General features: G+C 47.1%; 1 protein-coding gene and 1 long non-coding RNA gene across 3 annotated transcripts in view; one reads left to right on the top strand and one right to left on the bottom strand.

Moving 5' to 3' along the window:
- SYNDIG1 (synapse differentiation inducing 1) overlaps nucleotides 1-12,313 on the bottom strand; it is a 48,885-nt gene extending 36,572 nt beyond the window's left edge. For both annotated transcript variants that reach the window (XR_011149701.1, XM_069009458.1), the window contains exons 1-2: nucleotides 12,191-12,313; nucleotides 2,224-2,789 (exon numbers count right to left, since the gene is read on the bottom strand). Coding sequence is in view for 1 of the 2 variants with exons in the window: in XM_069009458.1 (XP_068865559.1) it covers nucleotides 2,224-2,703 (480 nt within the window). In the remaining variant the exon portion in view is untranslated. The remainder of the gene's footprint in view (nucleotides 1-2,223; nucleotides 2,790-12,190) is intronic.
- Nucleotides 12,314-12,446: 133 nt separating this feature from the next.
- LOC138107174 (uncharacterized) lies at nucleotides 12,447-16,321 on the top strand. Its single transcript, XR_011149283.1, has 3 exons — nucleotides 12,447-12,552; nucleotides 12,847-12,926; nucleotides 14,737-16,321. It is a non-coding gene; the product is annotated as an uncharacterized lncRNA (long non-coding RNA).
- Nucleotides 16,322-18,373: the final 2,052 nt, after the last annotated feature.

Raw genomic sequence — 18,373 nt, 5'->3', positions numbered from 1 at the left:
CCACATAGACACAGCCTCTGTCCACATGGGAACCTTGAAGAGCACAACACAGCAGCCACTTTTTTTTCTGGTCTGGTGCTGTCAAATTAATCTCTCCTCTCCTACCCATCCTTCATGACCAGCTGCATCTGCAGAATTTAGACCTTCCTAGAAAGGAAGTTTTTTGCCATGCTGAGCTATCTCCTGCTGAAAACGCTGCTTAGCAGGTTGATCCTTTGGGATCATGGAAAAGTTCATGGAAAAGTGTGAAAATCACAGTGCTGCACAGGGTTGGTCAGGAGGCACAGCAATGGAGACAGATCCTGGGCTCAAAGCAGAGGCTTCCAGGAAAGTGTTTCCAGCTAACCAGGTCCTTATCCAAACCTTGCCTTGTTTTCTCCTCCCCTGCTCCACTCTCCTGGTGGGGGAGACATTTTGATGGAGAGGACAATCCATGGGTGGTGTGTACTTTGTGAATGTCTTCTTATTCTGAGTACTTTGTACACATAGCTCAAGGTGGTTGTCCATGCACCTCTGTGTTTGCTAGCACAGCGTCACTCCAAAGGGTCAATTGAGACCGGGAATCTGTGATTCCAGATGCACTATGCCCATTTAAGAACTGCCACGTTTGACCTCAGGAGGCTACAGTCCTGAGAAACAGCTCAGAAAGAAGAAGGAGCCAGGAAAAAGGATGCACACACTGTCAGAGCATGTTACCAACATTTACTGTCTCATTTCTCCCCTTAAAATCAGGGAAGGATGAAGTTCTACAGCTGTTTTTTAAGACAGAAATGTTCTCTGTGAAAAGCTGATCAAGTTCCTCCAGTACAATTTTGAAGAGGTTTCTTTTCCTTATGCTGCTCATTTTCCCAGCCTTTTTTTATCTCGTTCTCCAAAAGTTGGCTGAAGAATGTCTTCTTGACTTGAATTGACAAGAGGGACACTTTTTATTTGCTGCCTGAATGTCAGGCCAGATGTGTCAACAACACCATGCGTGCTGCAGTCACTTGTGTCACTATCGCACGAGAGAAACTGGGGCAAAAAGACAGCAACCAGGAATTTTGTTTTGATTAAGGAAATTATACTTCCCACGGTCAATTTGGAAATTCTGTGGAAGGGTGTGATTTGAGCTAATACTCTCACATGCTTCAGAGAGAAGCTTTCTGTCTCCCTGTGGAGGCACTGAATACTGCATTAGTGGCGCGCACTGGGAAAAACACTTCCCTCTTCCCACCTTATCAATACAGAGAGAAAAGAGAATAAAAGGGAAGTCAGGCTCTTGCTGGATTTCCCGTGTGCTGATCACAGGGTGAGACACTGGTATTACAGGAGGTGAAAATAGACATTTTAGGGTTTGTTAGGTCTTGGTCCTAACCGAAAATCACAGCAACGGAGAAGCATGAGCAGTGTCCCTATCTCAGCTGGAACATTCATGTTTGAAGGTATGGCTTTGCTCTAGACAGCTAGAGGGTCTTTGCTAGGTTAGGAGTCTCTGACCAACAGTGGAGAAACTTTTCAGATCAGCGGCATTATGTTCACCCTCCATTCCCACAAACACTGGCAAACACAAATCCCTGCCACACTTGGGCCTCTGGTTAAAACAAAAAAATGCATCATTTAAGAAAGAATGAAGTTGATTTCCATAGTCTTCCCTGTTACTTTACAGTGAGCAATCAATGAAGCACAGGACTCCAGAAGAAAACATTGTATTTGGGTCTAAAGAAGTGTTTCGTTCCATCAGAAAAATGTCATTTATTTCAGAGGCATGGATTCACTGCAGCTTGAAACTGAAAGACTTCTGTTTCTGCGTTCACTCAGAGGCAGAAATGTTTTGTGTCTGAGCCAGTAATTTAAAACATTCTGCTCAAGTAAGGTGAAGGCAAGAGATGATGTTGGCCTGCTGAGTAAGACAGGCTCCATGTGGGTAGGCAGATGCTCCCAGTCCCAGCCTTACACAGCATTTAAGCACGTGGGTCTTCGTCTGTTTCTGACCAGCCCCTTCAGAGGCAGAAGGGAAATGCTGATCTCCATTAGGGCCAGTGGGAATTTTGCCACAGATCTGGGACTTTACCCAACAAATAAAGATGAGTAGATCATTCATTGTCCTAGTTGGAGGAGAAAGTGATACAGCTGATCCGAAAAGCAGCTGACCCCCTGCCATTAAGCTCTAGGAGGCTGTACCCTTAATTTCAAACCTGCCCTCCTCCTCCCAGCCTTCCCCACATATCCCAAGTGACATCTGACCTCTAGTTCCTGGAAATCCTCCTCTTCCTCCACCTCATAGGAGAGGGTGTGGATCTTGATGTCGTCCGCAGAGAGGTCGATGAATTTGCTGTCAGGGTACTCCAGGCTGTCTTTGGTGGGCGAGCGCTCCTCGATGAAGGTCGTCTCACAGCACTCCGAGCCCAGGCTCTCGCCCCACGAGCGCAGCACGTTCTCGGAGTAGAGGATGATGTTGGGCCTGTAGTGAGACTCCACTGTCTGCTGCAGCATGTTGGGGTCCAGGAGCTGCTGCACGGGGTCACTCCTGCCGTTCTCTGGGCGTCTCGGAGAGGACAGGCTGCCCGCTCTGTGGCTCTGGTACTGAGGGGTGGGGTACACAGAGACCAGACCATCGCGGCTCTCTGCCACTAAGTTCCTTGTGTTAATTAAACCATTCCTTTTCCCAGCCTCAGTGATCTTACTGTGCATCAGCACGGTGTTCTGCTCAACCAACCCATCCATACTGGGAGGTGTCCGAGGCAGTGGGACCAGTGGCCGTTACTTTGCTGTGCCTTAGAGTTCACGCTGGGTGAGTGGCTCCCATTTTCCTGATGAAGAAAGGAAACAGAAATGAAGGTGAAGAAAAAGGCAATTAATTGAGGGACTCCAGTTAGCTTGTCTTCCGTATCATCTCAACAGGAAACAGAGCCCCACATATGTGCACACCCTCACTTAGTTCTCCAAATATATCCCCACCCAGAGAGGCAAAAAAAGCCTGCCCCACATTCACGGGGTGTAGAGAAGCAGATGAGGTGAAATGTCTTGGTAGTGATGGACCCCACCAGAGAATGGCTTTGCTGCCTGCTCCCAGCCTCCCACGGGTACACAACTGTCATCCTGGGGACAACGTCCCTTTCCTCCAAACACTTTGATAAGAGATGGGGAAAAAAACAAAAAAAGACAAAACCAACAAAAATTAAAAGTTCCTAAAAGAACCATTTTCAGTTCTCAGAAATCTGCAGTTGCAAAAAATGGGCAGGCGCTGTGTTCACCTGTTGGTGTCTGCAGCCTTTGCCCTTGGCAAGTGCTTTACTATCCCTTGAAAATCCATTTTTTTCCAGCCCAACCACTTTCTCATCAGGCTGCTCATTTTTCTCAGGTGTAGCCAAAGGAAAACGCCTTTTGAAATACTGATGCATTGGCTATAGCAACACTAAATTCAGGGGTTTGTTTCTGGGCAAGAGCATAGAAATTACAGACATGCTACTAGCTTCAAAGTTCTTCATACCAGATCCTCTAAGGCCAAATTATCAATGTAGGATTATCTGTCCCCATTGTGTTGTCTGGAAACCAAGAATGACATACACAAACACATAAATATATGTAATTATTTTACTCAGTGCTTTCTCTCTATTTCTCTTTTATGTCAGACAACCTCTAACAGAGCAATGTCCAGCAAAAGCTCAATGTTATTTCCTCTTAACTCCAGACTTCAAATACCGTCAGTCTCTCTTTTGGATGCAGGAGGTATTGAAACCACTGCTGAGAGCACCACCAATTAAGCAAGAAACTTGTTTCACATCCAAGAGAGCCTGACCCAGTGTGCTGATGTGTTTACATTCACAGCTCTTGGTTTAACATGCAAAAGCCCCATTTTATCGTGTTGTCAAGTAGTTCAGTGCTTCTCTAAAGTGAACCAGCAGGAAAGCTACAGAAGAGAAAACCCACTACAGTGAGATCCCATGGAAGTTGCACGTGCAATCCAGATAGCAGGAGCATTCTGCTGGGCCTCCAGCTGCTTGACTACAAACCTTCCACTTCTACCTCCCACCTCCCCCAAAGAAAGTAAATGAAAGTACATCCCCACAGGCAGAAGATGAAAAACACTCATCAACTAAAGAGTAAATTCTCAGGCTTTGCTCAGTTTCTCCTGAGCTGGCTTGGAAAACGCAAAAGTCCCCCAATGTGTGACATCAGCCATCAACCCTGCTGAAGCCAGAGAGACTTCACCCAAAAACCGCAAACCCTCTTGCAAACATTCTTATCCCTGCCACCTGTCAAGCAAACTGAAGTGGTCAGGAGGAATATGCCACAGATGTGTAGCAGAAATTGGAGGAAGATTCACAAATCAAACAAGTGCCCTCCCAGAGGAATACATGAAGAGGTCAACAATTTGTCACTGCATCAATGGCTGGAAAACCTGGGTCAGGCCTTGCAGCTCCCTGTGGTCACATCCTTCCAAAGTCTGGTTTAAGTAGCACTCAGGAAAATGCCATTTTAGGGCAGTTTTATTACATGTCTTAGAGCTGCATTGTTGCTCAGTCCTACCATGGATCTAAACATCTATATGGCAGGTGCTTACCTTCTGTGCATTTAAACCAGTCTGGTGAACCAATATTGCAGATTCTGAGTGACACTTGGTAACGGGCAAAAAGTGGAAGAAAACATCCAAAATGAGGCAAGGACAAGACAGAGAGCATCCTTCTCTCACAGAGCTCCTCTGATAATAGGGATAATCCATTGCTCAGGACATCCTCTCTGGAGTCCCACACAGCAGTGCAGCCAGCATGTCTCAGGGAAGGTCAGCAGGGAGATGTGGATGGCAGCATGCAATCAAGGAAAATGGTTTAACCCTAGGTGCATTTTAATCTGTAGCTGGCTGCCTGCCTTACCAGAGCCTGACCCAATGTTCTTGGCCCTGCAAGAGTATTGCTCAATGGGAAGAGGCTGATGAGATTCAGGCCTTTCCGGTATGATATATTAACAGGAAAAAAGAGGAGAAAGAAATAATTGCGTTAGTATTACTCCCTGGAATGGAACCCCCCAGGCTGAGATGGAGGTGTGACAGAGAGTGGCACCTGGTCACAAGTGATGCTTGGGGGCAAAAGGCAGCTGTGCTTCTGCAGGGGCTCAGAGCCTGTGTCCTACCTGCAGGTACCCCTTGGACATGGATCCAGTCACTCCACTTTCACTAGGGGCTTTCATGGACATGGCCTGGGCCAGGCTCACATGTCTGTGACTCACAGACAGTCCTAAAATTAAGAGTGCTCCAGTTTCCAGGTTCCCTGCAACCCAGAATCCCCGGGTGGCAGTAGCAGGGCACGTAACCTCTGACAGACCACCAGAGGAAACTGGAGGGTGCCTTCTCTGCAGAGAGCCAACATTCAAAGCATAAAAAAGCTCTCATTGCCTATGACCACAGTGAGGTTTCAGAATGATGTTGACAGGAAAATGAAATCCATCAGAGCTCTTGAAATAAGAAAGCTTTTCAGTCTGCTTCAAGATGCAGAGTTAATTTTAATTGGTTGGATTCAGGTTTCTTCTGTCTTTGCACGGTTTTAATTGTCCCACAAATCACTGACTGGTACTGAGGCCAACCAGAAATAATTCTGCATTTTCACACTTGAGACTGGAACCACAAGGAAAAGCCAAGTTCAAGTTATTAACAGATAGATATATATAATCAATATATCAACCTTCAATCTAATGTTTACCTTGGGGTTAGACATTTTTACCCCAGTCTACTATAAAAAGTGAGTCCATTAATTATTTCAACCTTCACTCTTTCCAATTTCTTGCATTCCCCCCTCCCCCTTTCTTATTTTAATAAGAAGCTGCAAGCAGTGCCAAGATCTTTAGTCTGCAATGCTGTGGTTTATTAAGCTATCACTCGTGTTACAGCAGAGCCCAGCTACAATGAGGAGCTGCAATGAGAGCTACGCTCTGCTGGATGTTCTGCAGCCTCCTGCTACGATGACAGTGCCTGACAAACTAATTAAGCAGAGGGTGTGAGACACAGAAATGCCAGCTGTAGGGAGGGCAAGGAGAGAACAGTTAAATGCTGTGCCCCAGCCTCCAGCAGACAAGGAGCAGAAGCCAGCTCTGTTACTGCCCACCGTCCCAAAACTCCTTCGCTCATCCTGGCAGGATGCTGTTTTCCTCCTCTCTCCATGGGACTTTACACAGCTTAAAGGTTCTTCAGCCTTCTGGAGACCCTTGCCAGGCACCCAAAGTCCTGTGTGAATGAGCAGTTGGGAAACTGAATACACAACCCCTGAATTCTGAACAAGCCATACAGTTGAAACATTGGGCTACGGCTGAAAAGCCCCGACCATGTCCTCACAGCAGAGCAGAAGGACACTCATCCACACAGACAAAGCATCACCAGCCCAGCAGACTGCTTTATTGGCAAGAACACTTGGAGATGAAGGCAACTGAGGCTGAAGGCAAAGTCCCCATCTGCTGTGAAAGCCTAAGGCTTTGCAGATCTGGCAGGTCATCAGCCAGGAAAAATGGCTCAAAAACTCGAGTACTTCTGCATGGGGGTACTGGATATCAGGAGAAATCTCTTCCCCATTAATACAGTCAAGCAGAGGAAAAAGCTGCCCAGGGAGGTTTTGCAGTCTCCATCCTTGGAGGTTTTGAAGATCCAACTGAAAGAAGTTCTGAGGAACGTGGTGTGATCCCACAGTTGACCTTTCTTCAAGCATGAAATAGAACTGGAGACCTCCTAAGATTCCTTCAACTTGATTATCCTATGATTCTAATCCTCTGATCCTTACAGATTCCCACCTGTCTCCCATGCTCCCCAAAAGACATGTACTGCTCCCAAATCCCTCAGCCAACCACTCAGTCATTCTGAATCACCAGAATGGCAAGAAGGGACAATAGTGACCCTTTGTGCCACCAGCACACTGATTCAACCTCCGGAATACCAGACTCAACAAAATGCCCCTGGGTTTGACGCTGGTTTCCCCTCTGCCAGCACTGAGAAAGCAGAGGGGAGAAAGATCTCTTGAAGAGCAGTCAAGCCCTCCATCAAGAAAGGAAGTTGCAGATTTCCTGGCATGAGCTTTCAGGTAAGAAAGGACAATGCAATAGGCTTCAGCACGGTTTGAGGTACCCCAGAGATTTAGAAACTGCAACACCAAATACGGACCTTTTGCATGAGAGAAGTCACAGGCAAGGTATGAATCTGGAATGCTGGTAACAAAGTGAAACATTCAGCAAAATGAAGGAAAAAAACCCTTTCCCACTTGTGTTTTTCTTCTTTGATTTAGCTGGGCTTATTAAAGTAAGTTTTGTTTTAAGGGAATGCTGTATTTCAGCAGCTGAAATTCCTTTTGCCCTATTAAGTAAACTACAGGGAGTTTCATAAGGCAGTGCAACTAACTCGCACTGGGAAAATTAGGAATGCATGCATTAGTGATAGCTAAATGTTTCATTGCTAACAGTGGAATTAAAAAGACCTCCATGCTATTTTAGTATTGCCAATATGCAGCAAATCCACTGTGAGATGTGATCTGTCCTCCTAAAAACGGGGAACTTGGAGTATGCTGAAATGCCCAAGGTCATGTCAAGACAAAGCTAGAAATAAAATCCAGGTCTCCTGATTGCCTGTACAGAGATATATGTTAAAACAATTACCATCTGCATATCTGCCTGAATAATTGATTGCTTAATTCAGTATCTGAACCAAAGAATGGAGTGGGGAAGAAAGGAGGAATTACCTTGCGTTGACCTAAAACATAATAATGTTATTCCTGCAACAAAGTATTTCCTTTTGAGCAGATGGAAGCACTTTGCCTGAGCTAAAATGAAATGTTATGTTTCATTTATTTATTTTTAATTGAACAAGCTGGCTTTAATTCACTATGCCTCAAGTTGCCTCCAAGAAAAAAAAAAGACACACAAAGACTTTTGTAGCAATCCTCCTTCACAACTTAAATTTTTCAGCCTTAATTCTTAGTGGGGTTCAGTCTGAACTCACAGCTTTTTTCATTCACTGCACTTTTCAGATAATAAATACCTGGCCTGACGTACAGCATCTTGCTGTGGTGTAAATAACCCTGGCTGTTGTGGAAGGCACCAGTGTAAAAGCCCCTTGACACCTGTAACACTTCTGGCAATTACTCTGCAGAGTGAAAGCAGTCAGAAAGTCTGACTCTGTTTTTTCTGCTGTGTTTTCCAGAGGCTCCCCAGTACAGCAGACCAGGACCATCATACAACCCCAAATGTATCCAGCATCACCTGTGAGCTCCCTACACCCATTTCAAACTGGGGAGATTGAGGCATTGAGGAGCAATTCTTACTTTAAGAGCTTCCAAAAGAACCCTGAGAGTCTCCCCCAGGAATAGCAACATCATCAAGCCCTCTTGGTCTGCCTGCTGGCTGAATCCTGTGCCTCCCCTTGGACCTAAAATCCCTGTTTAACTATGTTTGTGACCAGGCTGGCCCACAGACAGGAACACCCAAATGTGGATCCAGGAGTGGCCCTATTAACTCCAGTCTCATTCCTGACGGGCAGCCAAGCCCCCAGAGAGCCCAGTTCTCACACACAGCCTGCTCATCTGGCTCCACTTGCTTTCCCACACTGCATGCAGGAAGCAGAGCCTCACACTTTCTCTGCGTGTAAACCCCCAGTGCTGTGCTCCAGGCTGGACCTGAGGTATTCCTGAAGCACAAATGGGAAATAAAGAGATTCCAGAACAGGAAGACAGCCTGGTGGTGCAAATTTGGTGCAAAATGGAAGTTTCTGTACCTCCTGCCCCAAGCAAAGCACCCCAGGGCTGTAAGTCACTTTGCCAGAAGAACACTGTAAAATTACCAGAGTCAGTTCATCTGGGCAAGGATAATTAGAGGAAACAGCCGCTTCTGGGGCCATAAAATCAGCTGTGCTCCATAAGACTCTAGAAAAATTGCAGAGCCAGGAATACACTGTGGGACAAAAGCTTTACAGAGTAAGTGGTTTAGCCATGGCGAGAGTGGTAGCTGGAGGCAGACACAGCAGGCAGGGAAAAATGAAGCAGTAGCATCAGTGGGGCATAGCTTGACCTTTACAGACCTTTCTTAACCCTTCACTCACCCCTCCCTGCAGAAACAAGAATGGAAAAGAATAGTGCTAATGCCCATTAGACTTGGGGCATTGTCTGAACATGAAGAAAAATCCTATCCCCTCTTTCCTCTGGCAGGAGAAGGAATATAGGACCTCAGGGATTTCTATATGGGAGAGGCTGCACAGGCTTTGGGCTGGCAGCATATCCACAACACAACCTTGCCTCCATGATCTTGTGAGCCACATGCAGCTGGAAGAAGGGAGATTGTTCTGTTGCAAAGAGCACAAGGATAGGAGCTGTAAGCTGGGTGGGTGACATGGGGACACGTCACTGCAGGTGGGAGATGCCCTGAAGCAGCACACTGAGCACAGCTGTCCTGCAGGACCTGACACCAGGCTGGATGCTTTTCCTGGGTCTCTTTTCAAGAAGCTGAACTATTTGATTATGCCCCATTCCTGGAAGTTTTCAGGTTGGATGGGCCCTGAGCAACCTGAGCTAGGGGAACGTATCCCTGTCCATGGCAGCGGATTTGGAACTACCTGATCTTAATGTCCCTTCAAGCCCAAACCATTCTGTCCTTTTGCAAACACCATTTCAGAGTTCTTTGTTCTCCCTGGGGATTTTTGAGGTGTCTGAGCACTCAACCAAAGCACACAAACCCCATCAAACCTCTGCTAGAATTATGCCAACTTGGTGTGAAGCATCAGTTCATTCTTCTCGTGCCTCAGTGAAGCCTCGAAGCGTAAGGACAGAAATACAGCACGGATTTGGTAAATGAGGGAACTGTGCACATTCAGGTTTTATAGAGACACACATACAAATGCACATCCCTAGGGATGCCAGGTGTAAAACTGGCACTGCTAAAGGCATGCATGGACTCACACCACTCATGCACTGCACCACCGCTTCAAAACGCAGTCTTTGCATGTGCAGTGAAAACAACCAGTTTGTCACTCTTCTGATGTTGTAGCACCAAATTTAAACCACAGAATCTTTTGATTCTTAGGTGCTACAGGTTAGACTAGCTCCATGTGAATCCTCAGGGTCACAGGCATCTACATCTGTAGAGAAGCATTTTGCTGTGATCCCATGACTCAAAGTAGTTTCGCTTTTGCCCCAGAAAGGGTACTCAGAAACAATTGACATGATAGCTGGAGGATGTGTATTCAGACACTTACACACAGCCACTATTCATGCTTGTCAAAGCAAAGCCTATGAACAAGCAGAGTATTTTTCTCCTGTGCGCACCTCTGCAGTTATTTTCCTTTTTTTTCCCCCCCAATTGCACCATACAAACAATAACCTGTAAAAATTCGAGTCTTCAAAGTGAAGATGACAAAATTTGGACTCTTAAAAACCACACACATAATCTGCAATCTTAATAACCACATAGGCAGTATTAAAAAACTCTCCTGGAAGCATTTACAGCTGTCTGCAGATATGAATTTGCAGTAGAAAGAAAGACAAAAAAACCTTATCCAACCATGTTGCCCATTTTCTCTAATACTCTCCTCAGAAGCAAAAGCATTTTAAATCTTGAGAGCATCCTTCCTCAAGTTAAATGTGTTGTGGTGGTGCCTGTGTACCCCAGTACTGCATTACATCTGCATTTGTGTAAGGAAGAGCCCTCCTCTATGTGTGAGATTTATTCCAGAGTGTGTGGCACCAGTGGTGTGAGACATCTGCCTGCCCACTTAATGAGAGGAGACTTCATTTAATTCCTGCAAATGAATTTATCCTACACACATCCTGGCATGACCTGTAGTTACCAGAACTGCCAATAAAATGTCACCTTGCCCAGTAAAATTAGTCTTTGTCTTAGGAGCGAGGTAATTTGAAATTAATACAGACCATCTACATGCAGCTACTTTAAAGATGACAGTTAATTAACCATAATTAAGACTAAGTAATTTAAATACATGAATGTAGAAAAGTGTATTCTCTGTTCTGACTGCCTTTTAGAATACACAAAAACCCCCCTCTATGTGCCAGTTAATGCCTCATCTTGAGTTTAACACCATCAAAGCATCTTTTAATTGTTGCTAATGCTCTGTTTACACCCCATTAATGTCTAATTAATTTCAATTTGAATATTTAATCTATCTGGAAAGTTTAGATTTTTTTTTTTGTTTCTTTCTCTTTCATTACACACGGAGGCTACAGCCTCCCTCCAGTGATTTTGAAGGCACAGTTCAACAGATTGCTCTCTGGAGCAACTCCTGCCACCCCTGCTCCATGCTCTATTCGAGGGGGTTTAAACCCCACCACCACCGCCACTCCCACACAGACCCTTGCACCTCTCCCCCTACAGCACACTCCTGACCAGGGAGTGCTACCGATCCTATTCCAGGAAGGCTTGTACTCCTGGAGTGTCAATTCCAGAAGGGTCTCAGTGCACTGCCAGCCTCTTCCTACTGAAGAACTGACCCCTTGTGGGATGCTTTAGTGACACCTGGATACCCCACCCAGAAGGACGTGGCAGGTATGGGGACTTACCCAATGTCACCCCTCTGCCACTGACAGCAGGGACCACTGCTGTCCCCTTGCCTCAACCATCCCTTTGTCCAACTTAGCTCTCACTGCTCTCACACTAGAGGATAGGAAGGAAAAGAAATTCAGTCCGGCGCCTCTCCGGAGCAGGACAGCGAGGGGAACGGGTATCTGCGGCTGCCAGGAGCTCAGCATCTCCTCCGCCGGCCCCCGGCTCGGGCTCTGCCCCCACATACCCCTGCACAACCCCTCTCCCCCTTCCCTGGGCTGGCAGGGCGGACGGGAGCTGGGAGGAAAGCTGCTCTGCCACAGTGCGCTAAATGGGATTCCTCATGGGGAAGAGGAGGGAAGGGAAAAACAGAACCCCGCGCGCACTTTCCCTTCCGATGCTCCCAATCTCGCCACGGCACTGGAAAAGCCTCTTCTCCCCCCAGACCCCTTAGGGAAAGACCGGGCACGGTAATTTGGGCTCTCCGCAGGGCATCAGGGAAGCACCTCTGCGGGCGGCCCCGCTCAGCCCCCGCGCTTCCCTGCGCTCCCCCGGAGTCCCTCCGCCGCGGCGGCTGCGGGAGCCGCGGTGCCCCCGCCTCCGCTCCGTGCTCCGGAGGCTGCGGCGGAGCGGGTATTTGGTGCATCGCTGCCCGGAGGGGATGGGACAGGGTGGGCTGGGGGGGGTCACTCACCTCCCTGCAAGGTGACCCGCGGCGCGGTGTTCCCGCTGGCGCGGCCGGAGGGGCGGCTCAGCGCCCGGGCGCTCCGCCCGGCAGCATCCCCGCGGCGGGGGCGGCGGCGGGGACCGGGCCCGGGGCTGCACAGCGCGAGCGGCGACGGGGCTGCGCTCCTGCACCGCCTCGGCGGCACTGTGGGCTCGGGAGGAGGAGGAGGAAAAAGATGAGGGAGGGAGGGGGAGAGAGAGAGAGAGAGAGAGAGGCAGGCGGAGGGAGAGAGGCAGGAGAACGAGCCCTGCGCGGCAGCGCGGCCAACTTTCCTTCTGCGGCGCAGCAGGAACAGCCTCCCGTCCCTCGGTGTGTAACCCCCGCCCCGGGTGAGTATGGCAAAACCCTCCCCTCTCTGACCCCCCTCTCCTCCTCCTCCTGCTCTCTAGGCCTTCCTCCCAGCCAAGTCTCCTCTGTTCCCCCCGCACACTGGAGATCAGCGAACCTCCGCGGGCACCGCTTCTCTCGCCCCAGCCCGGCTGCCCCACACCCTGCCCTACCCCGGGACTGCTCCCCCGGCCACAAGGGACTGCCAGCACGGAGCCGGGCACAGCTCCCCAAGGCGATGGGGAAGCTCCAGCAGGTCTGCAGAACTTTAATTGTTTGTGTGGTTTATTTTTCAGCGTAATGACGAGCACACTGGGCTGCATCCCACGGCATTGAGGGGTGTTCCCTGCTTTCCTAATAATCCTGCGTAATAGGGGTAAGCAGTGTTCATTCACTCCTCTTTCCATTCCCAACAGGCCTGCTAGCCAAGTCATTTGCCTAAAAGCATCTCTGTCACCACTTCTTTCTAGATGCTTCAGCATCCACGGCTCAAAATGCTGTTGGGAAATCACATGTCCCGTTTAGATCACCGCTTTCCTTTGCCTTTACAGGGAGAGAGACACGAGGACATAAAGCCCTGGTGCATTTTTGTTGCCTCCACCTCTCTGGGTTAAGGCTTTTTTTCCTCTCGCTGCTTGCTTATCATTTGTTATTCATACTCCCAAAATAAGCCGTGCCAAAATCTTTGCTTAAGGAGAGCGTTCAAGATTTAAAACACACATTAACTAACTTGAGCCCATATTAGGGTTTTTCTCCAGCCCTGTTTTCTGCTCTTCCACAACATTTTATTGGCCTTCCAAACTCACTTTGTTTTAGTATATCCTAGTGGTATTCACAGAACATTTTTGTCTCCTAAATATCTGGTCCATCGTTAATTCCTGAGTTGATCTGGACTGCAGGGAGGCTTTGTATCTTAGAGGAAAGAGTTTCTTCCTTAATGTAATAGGCACTGGGAGACAATTCATACATAATTAGCAGAAAGAAATAGCCCCAAATTATGATCACCCTGATTCTCCAGAGTGTTTTTCACCTATACTTTCTTGAAAACAGCAGTCTCTAACTCATATTCATTATGCCTTTACCAAGTAACACTTTCTAGATCTTTCCATTCTGCTTGTGCAGGGACATAACTTTAGGGGTGTTGGCTTGCAACAAAAGCTGTTTCAGCTCCTACAGTGCAAATTCATCAGTCATCACTGCTACCGATTGGAGATACCAGCTAGTTTGGATGGATGGTGAATTCCATCTGAAATACAGGTTTTTAGTGACCAAATGTATTTGTGAAATAGGGGGAAATCCAAAAAGATTTGTTAGGATATTTTTTTTAAAGAAAAAAAATTCATTTATACAGAATGGACTGGGGAAGGGATTTCTGAATCATCAAGTCAAATTTTCTTGCTTCCAGGCAGTTTTGTTTCCTTCTGACACTTCCAAAATGTGCTTTTTTCCATATTATCAAAGTGAGGTTCAGTGACACCAGGGAAGTAAGAATTTTCTCTAACACTCTTCCTCTACCTTTACCATTCTTCCCGCACCAAACTAAACAAACTAAGCAAACTTCCTTCAGTCTGGGAAGACCACGGGACCCTGTGCCCATGAGGAAATCAGGAGTCATTTGGTTTACTTGAATTTTGCAGCAGAACCAAGAAAATCTAAGTAGAGGAGCAATCACAAACCAACAATGACAGGGGTTGTAACCATTGCTACAGACCAGGGCATATTTTGCTGTTTTTTGTAATCAGCCTCTTCTCTTGCCCAAAACCACCAAAGAATCTACCAATACTCTAATTAACTCATAATTGACTAGTGTTAATTATGCCACTTCCCTATTACACATATGCCATAAATTGTCCTGTTGCTTTTGCTGGGAAGCCGATGACTGTGCCTGATTTGATTTTGATATTTGCAGCTCACTGGTACCCTGCTGATTTTTGGAGAAAGTTCTTCAAATAGCAATAGAAAGGGGCTTGTGGTGAGGCAGGTGAACTGCAGCAGGCTCCTTTGTGATTTGGTGGTTTCTCTTCAGGTGCAGCAGCGTCACTGACAGTCCTCTTCAATACCAGGTTGTGCAATGCATCCTTGATGCATGGGGCCAGCACGTTTCACAGTGTCTTGTGGGAAGAAATTGGGGGGTTCATGCTATGTGTCTAGCAGTGGTAACTAACCCTTTCTTTTTGTTTCTAAAGGTACTTTCCTCCACAGCTGATGGAGATGCACCTCAGCAGGAAAGCTTCTGTGCAGACGGAAGCACAAAGCGCAGCACTGACAGGGAGCAGCACGAAATGATATTTGAAAGGGGAAAAGCTGGGGAGGAAGAAAAGTCCCCCTCCCTTGGGTCTGATGGCTGTTGGAGCAGGGCAGCCCATGATGGCTTGGGAGCCTCCATGGTCCTTCAGTTTCTGTCTGTGAGGAGTTAGGGATTTGGGAGCCATCAAGGCAGGATGTAAAAAGGAAATGCTGCCTGGCAGCAGAAATGACCAGAGATGTACAAACAACTCTTCTTACAAAACAGGGGTTTGCAGGAGTCAAGGAAGGGATGAGACTTTGCAGGCACATGTCACTATAGCTTCAGGGAAATCGCTTCACCACGAGTCGCTCTGACCAGGGCTGTCACAGGGCTGATGCTGACCCAACAATTGGCCACTGCTTTCAGTGGAAGCACCCTAAGGAAAAGCACCTGGATGGGGAGTCACACAGTCCTGATCTTTGCTCCCCTGGGTGCTCTGCACCACCTCAGCAGTCTGTCTGGGAGAGTCTTTGGAGACAGAACTGCTCTGAAAGCCTCAGGGCCAAACCACGTGGGAACCATTGCAATGTGAGAGCAGGAGAGTCCTGGTCTGGAAGCCGCACATCCAATGCTGCACAACAGAGCTTTGTGGTAGCCAGGAGGATTTCAGGAGAATCTTTAGCTGGTACATCTGCTTATGTGCTAAAATGCTCGTGGGAGTGTCACGTTATGCTGCAGTCCTCAGCTGTCCAAAGTCAGAATCGGGGATATGATGCATGCTCAGGACACCACGAGTAAGCAAATGGGAAGACAGTGCCTTGCAAGTGCATTCCTGGTCTGTAGGAAGAGCAGCAGCACCACCTATCACCGGAGAGGGAAGGAGAGAAGATAGACAAAGTGCTACTCTTCCTGCCTGTTCTCGGTACAAGACTGGAGCCCAGATTTTCTAGATCACCACAGAGAAACTTCCTTCTTCTAGCAGAAGAACCCACCCAGTTTAAATCTTTCACTGCACTCCTTCTGCTAAACCTTCCTGTGGTGCAAAGCCAGCAGAAGGAGGTGGGAGGGATGGAAAGGTGAAGGTTTTGGAGGAGAAGGGCTGAGAGCTGGTATTTACAGTGATAATGAACCAGAATAAAAATAATAACCTTCGGGTCTACAATACCCAAAGAATTGTTCATCCCTCAGAGGGCACAGCTAGGCCCAAGACCCTGTGTTCCAGGTTGTGCAGGGCTTTTGTCTTGTGGGTTCTGTCAGTCAAAAATCCTGGCACCAGAATTATTGGTATGGTATGAACCATATGTAGCTTGATTATAATTCAGAGTGATGGAACAGAGCAATCAGGAAATAGCCCAAAATCTGTAATTTCTTCTTGCCAAAGGCAAAATGAATCTTTCCATGTAATTGGATCCAACCCCAAAGGCATAGCCAGGAGTGCTTTTAACTTTCCGAGAAAGAAAAATTGGTTAACTGGAGTGGCTGAGCTGTGTGGGTGCTGAAGTTTGTGTTGATTTGTTTGCTGGTGGTTCTGAAACCAGAATAAAAATGAGAGTTTGGATTAAGCCAAGCTGAGCACGTTTTTTTCTCATTCTGTATTCACAGCAAATCGACAAGCAAAAGATACAATTTTTTGGCTGAGTGAGTGATGTAGCTTAGCTCAAGATCAAATGTTTCATTGCTCTGAACTCTTCTTTATAAACTGGATATGCATACTTACTTGCAACAGAGGGAAAATCTAAGCACAATCACTGCCTAATTAAACCAGGAGTGGCTGCTAGATATTATCTGCCAGGAGGATGAAAGAGGTCTTTGCATCTGGTGCTAAATTAATTTGGAGGGACCTGTTAGGAAAAGTGAGACAGGACTAACATTTTATAGATTCCAGTCTCCAGAAGGGGTTGTCTGTATCTCCTTTGCCTTAGACAAGTTGCTTGAATTCAGCCAAAGTGGCCCAGTTTCTCATATGTCCAGGAGCTGAGAGGCTCAGAGGCTCAGAAAAAACCTGCACTGCTTTTATTTTGCCATCTGTGCCTTGCCTCACTGCATACAGCTCTTGTGTTTGAACTTTTTGGGATTCTTCCAGGAAGCCTTACAGCAAGTTCTGGCACCAGTGCTTTCCTGTCCAAAAGGTGGCTTCTTGACCACTACGGGCACCTCCAAGGGAGAGGGAACTGTGTCATTTTTGTGCTGCCTTGCACTGGCCTTTGGAGGTAGAAGGAAAGGCAGAGGTTAGTGCTAATTGAGATGTGGCCATCTGTCAGACAGAAAACATGCCAAGGCCACCTTGTGACTTTTTTATACAGGAGAGAACCAGCCACTGGTGAAATATTTAGGTGCTACAGACCTTGCATGGAGTCAGACAAATATCTGAGATGACAAAGGTTCCTCTTGGATGTGATTAAGGATCTCCTGAGTTATCTAGCACCTCACCTTAAGTGCCTTTTCATCCACTTCGAAACTGCTTTGTTGATATCAGACACTTCTCTGGAGCTGAGTGCCATGAAATTCAACCCATTATGGATTGCTCAGGCACCCAGTATGTAGGGACCTGTATATAAGCATGGTAAGAGACAGTCCTTTCTCCAAAAATCTGGTACTTCAGGTAGCCAGGACAGTAAAAGCAGGGCTTGGAGGCAACTAGTCCTGTAGGGGATCTCAGACCTGGATTTATATCTGGGCATGCTAATGGGTTAAATTAATTGCTGATAGATAAAGTTAAATTAAATTGATTGCAGATTGTCACATTGAGCTGGTTCACTCCCTTAAAGATTTTTGGGCACGTGAAGAAGCCCTGGATCATCCAGGCAGTGTCAAAGGACTCAACACAAGTCATCTGGGGGAGATACAACTCTTGGGAGCAGTGTCTGGAAGCAGGAGGATGCTGAGCTGAGCCTTCTGTGTCTGATTCCCACCTTGGCAATTATGATTTAAGGAGAATGCCAGGCTCTTTTCTTGCTGCCTGCAGCCTACACAGTGTGGGTGAAGCCCCATAGCTTAGAAGCCTCAACAGCAGCTGTGCACAAAGGACATGATGGGTTCCAAATTCTCCATCATCCTTCAGATTTAAACGAGCCAGTGCCTATCCTGTAACATTAGAAAAATGCTTTGGTATTGGCAAAACCAAAAGAAAATGCCTTTTTCTTTCTGCACTAACAGGCTGTGAAAATAAAGAGGAGTTCAGATTTCCAGTTCCAGTCTCCTGCTGCACCTCCCATGCTAAGGACACAAACCTACTGCTCCTCAGGATGCCTGACAAGAGCCTGCAGACCTGTTAAGGCATGGAGGCACTGACAGGACCTGCCCTCAGTGTTGTCTACCTGGACAGACCATGGAAAATGGCTGGACACGACAGGAGAAGGTCCTGAACATGAGAGAGAGCAAGAGTGAGAAGCTGGTGAAAATTGGAGATAGCTCCATGAGGAACAATCAGATTTCCCTGGTGGGGAGGAGAAAGATACTGATATGAAAACTTGTGGAAGGGCAAAGGTGAGGAGACAGGTGAGAAGGATAGGACATGGTGGTTTGTAAGCAGTGTAGCTGAGGAGAAATGGCTCGAATACTCCACAACATTGCACTAGATCCACTAAAAGAATTAA

The sequence above is a fragment of the Aphelocoma coerulescens genome, chromosome 3 (genome assembly GCF_041296385.1).
Source record: "Aphelocoma coerulescens isolate FSJ_1873_10779 chromosome 3, UR_Acoe_1.0, whole genome shotgun sequence".
NCBI classification, from domain to species: domain Eukaryota; kingdom Metazoa; phylum Chordata; class Aves; order Passeriformes; family Corvidae; genus Aphelocoma; species Aphelocoma coerulescens.
The sequence above is the reverse complement of the archived record's forward strand: the minus strand, read 5'-3'. Positions and strand labels throughout refer to the sequence as shown.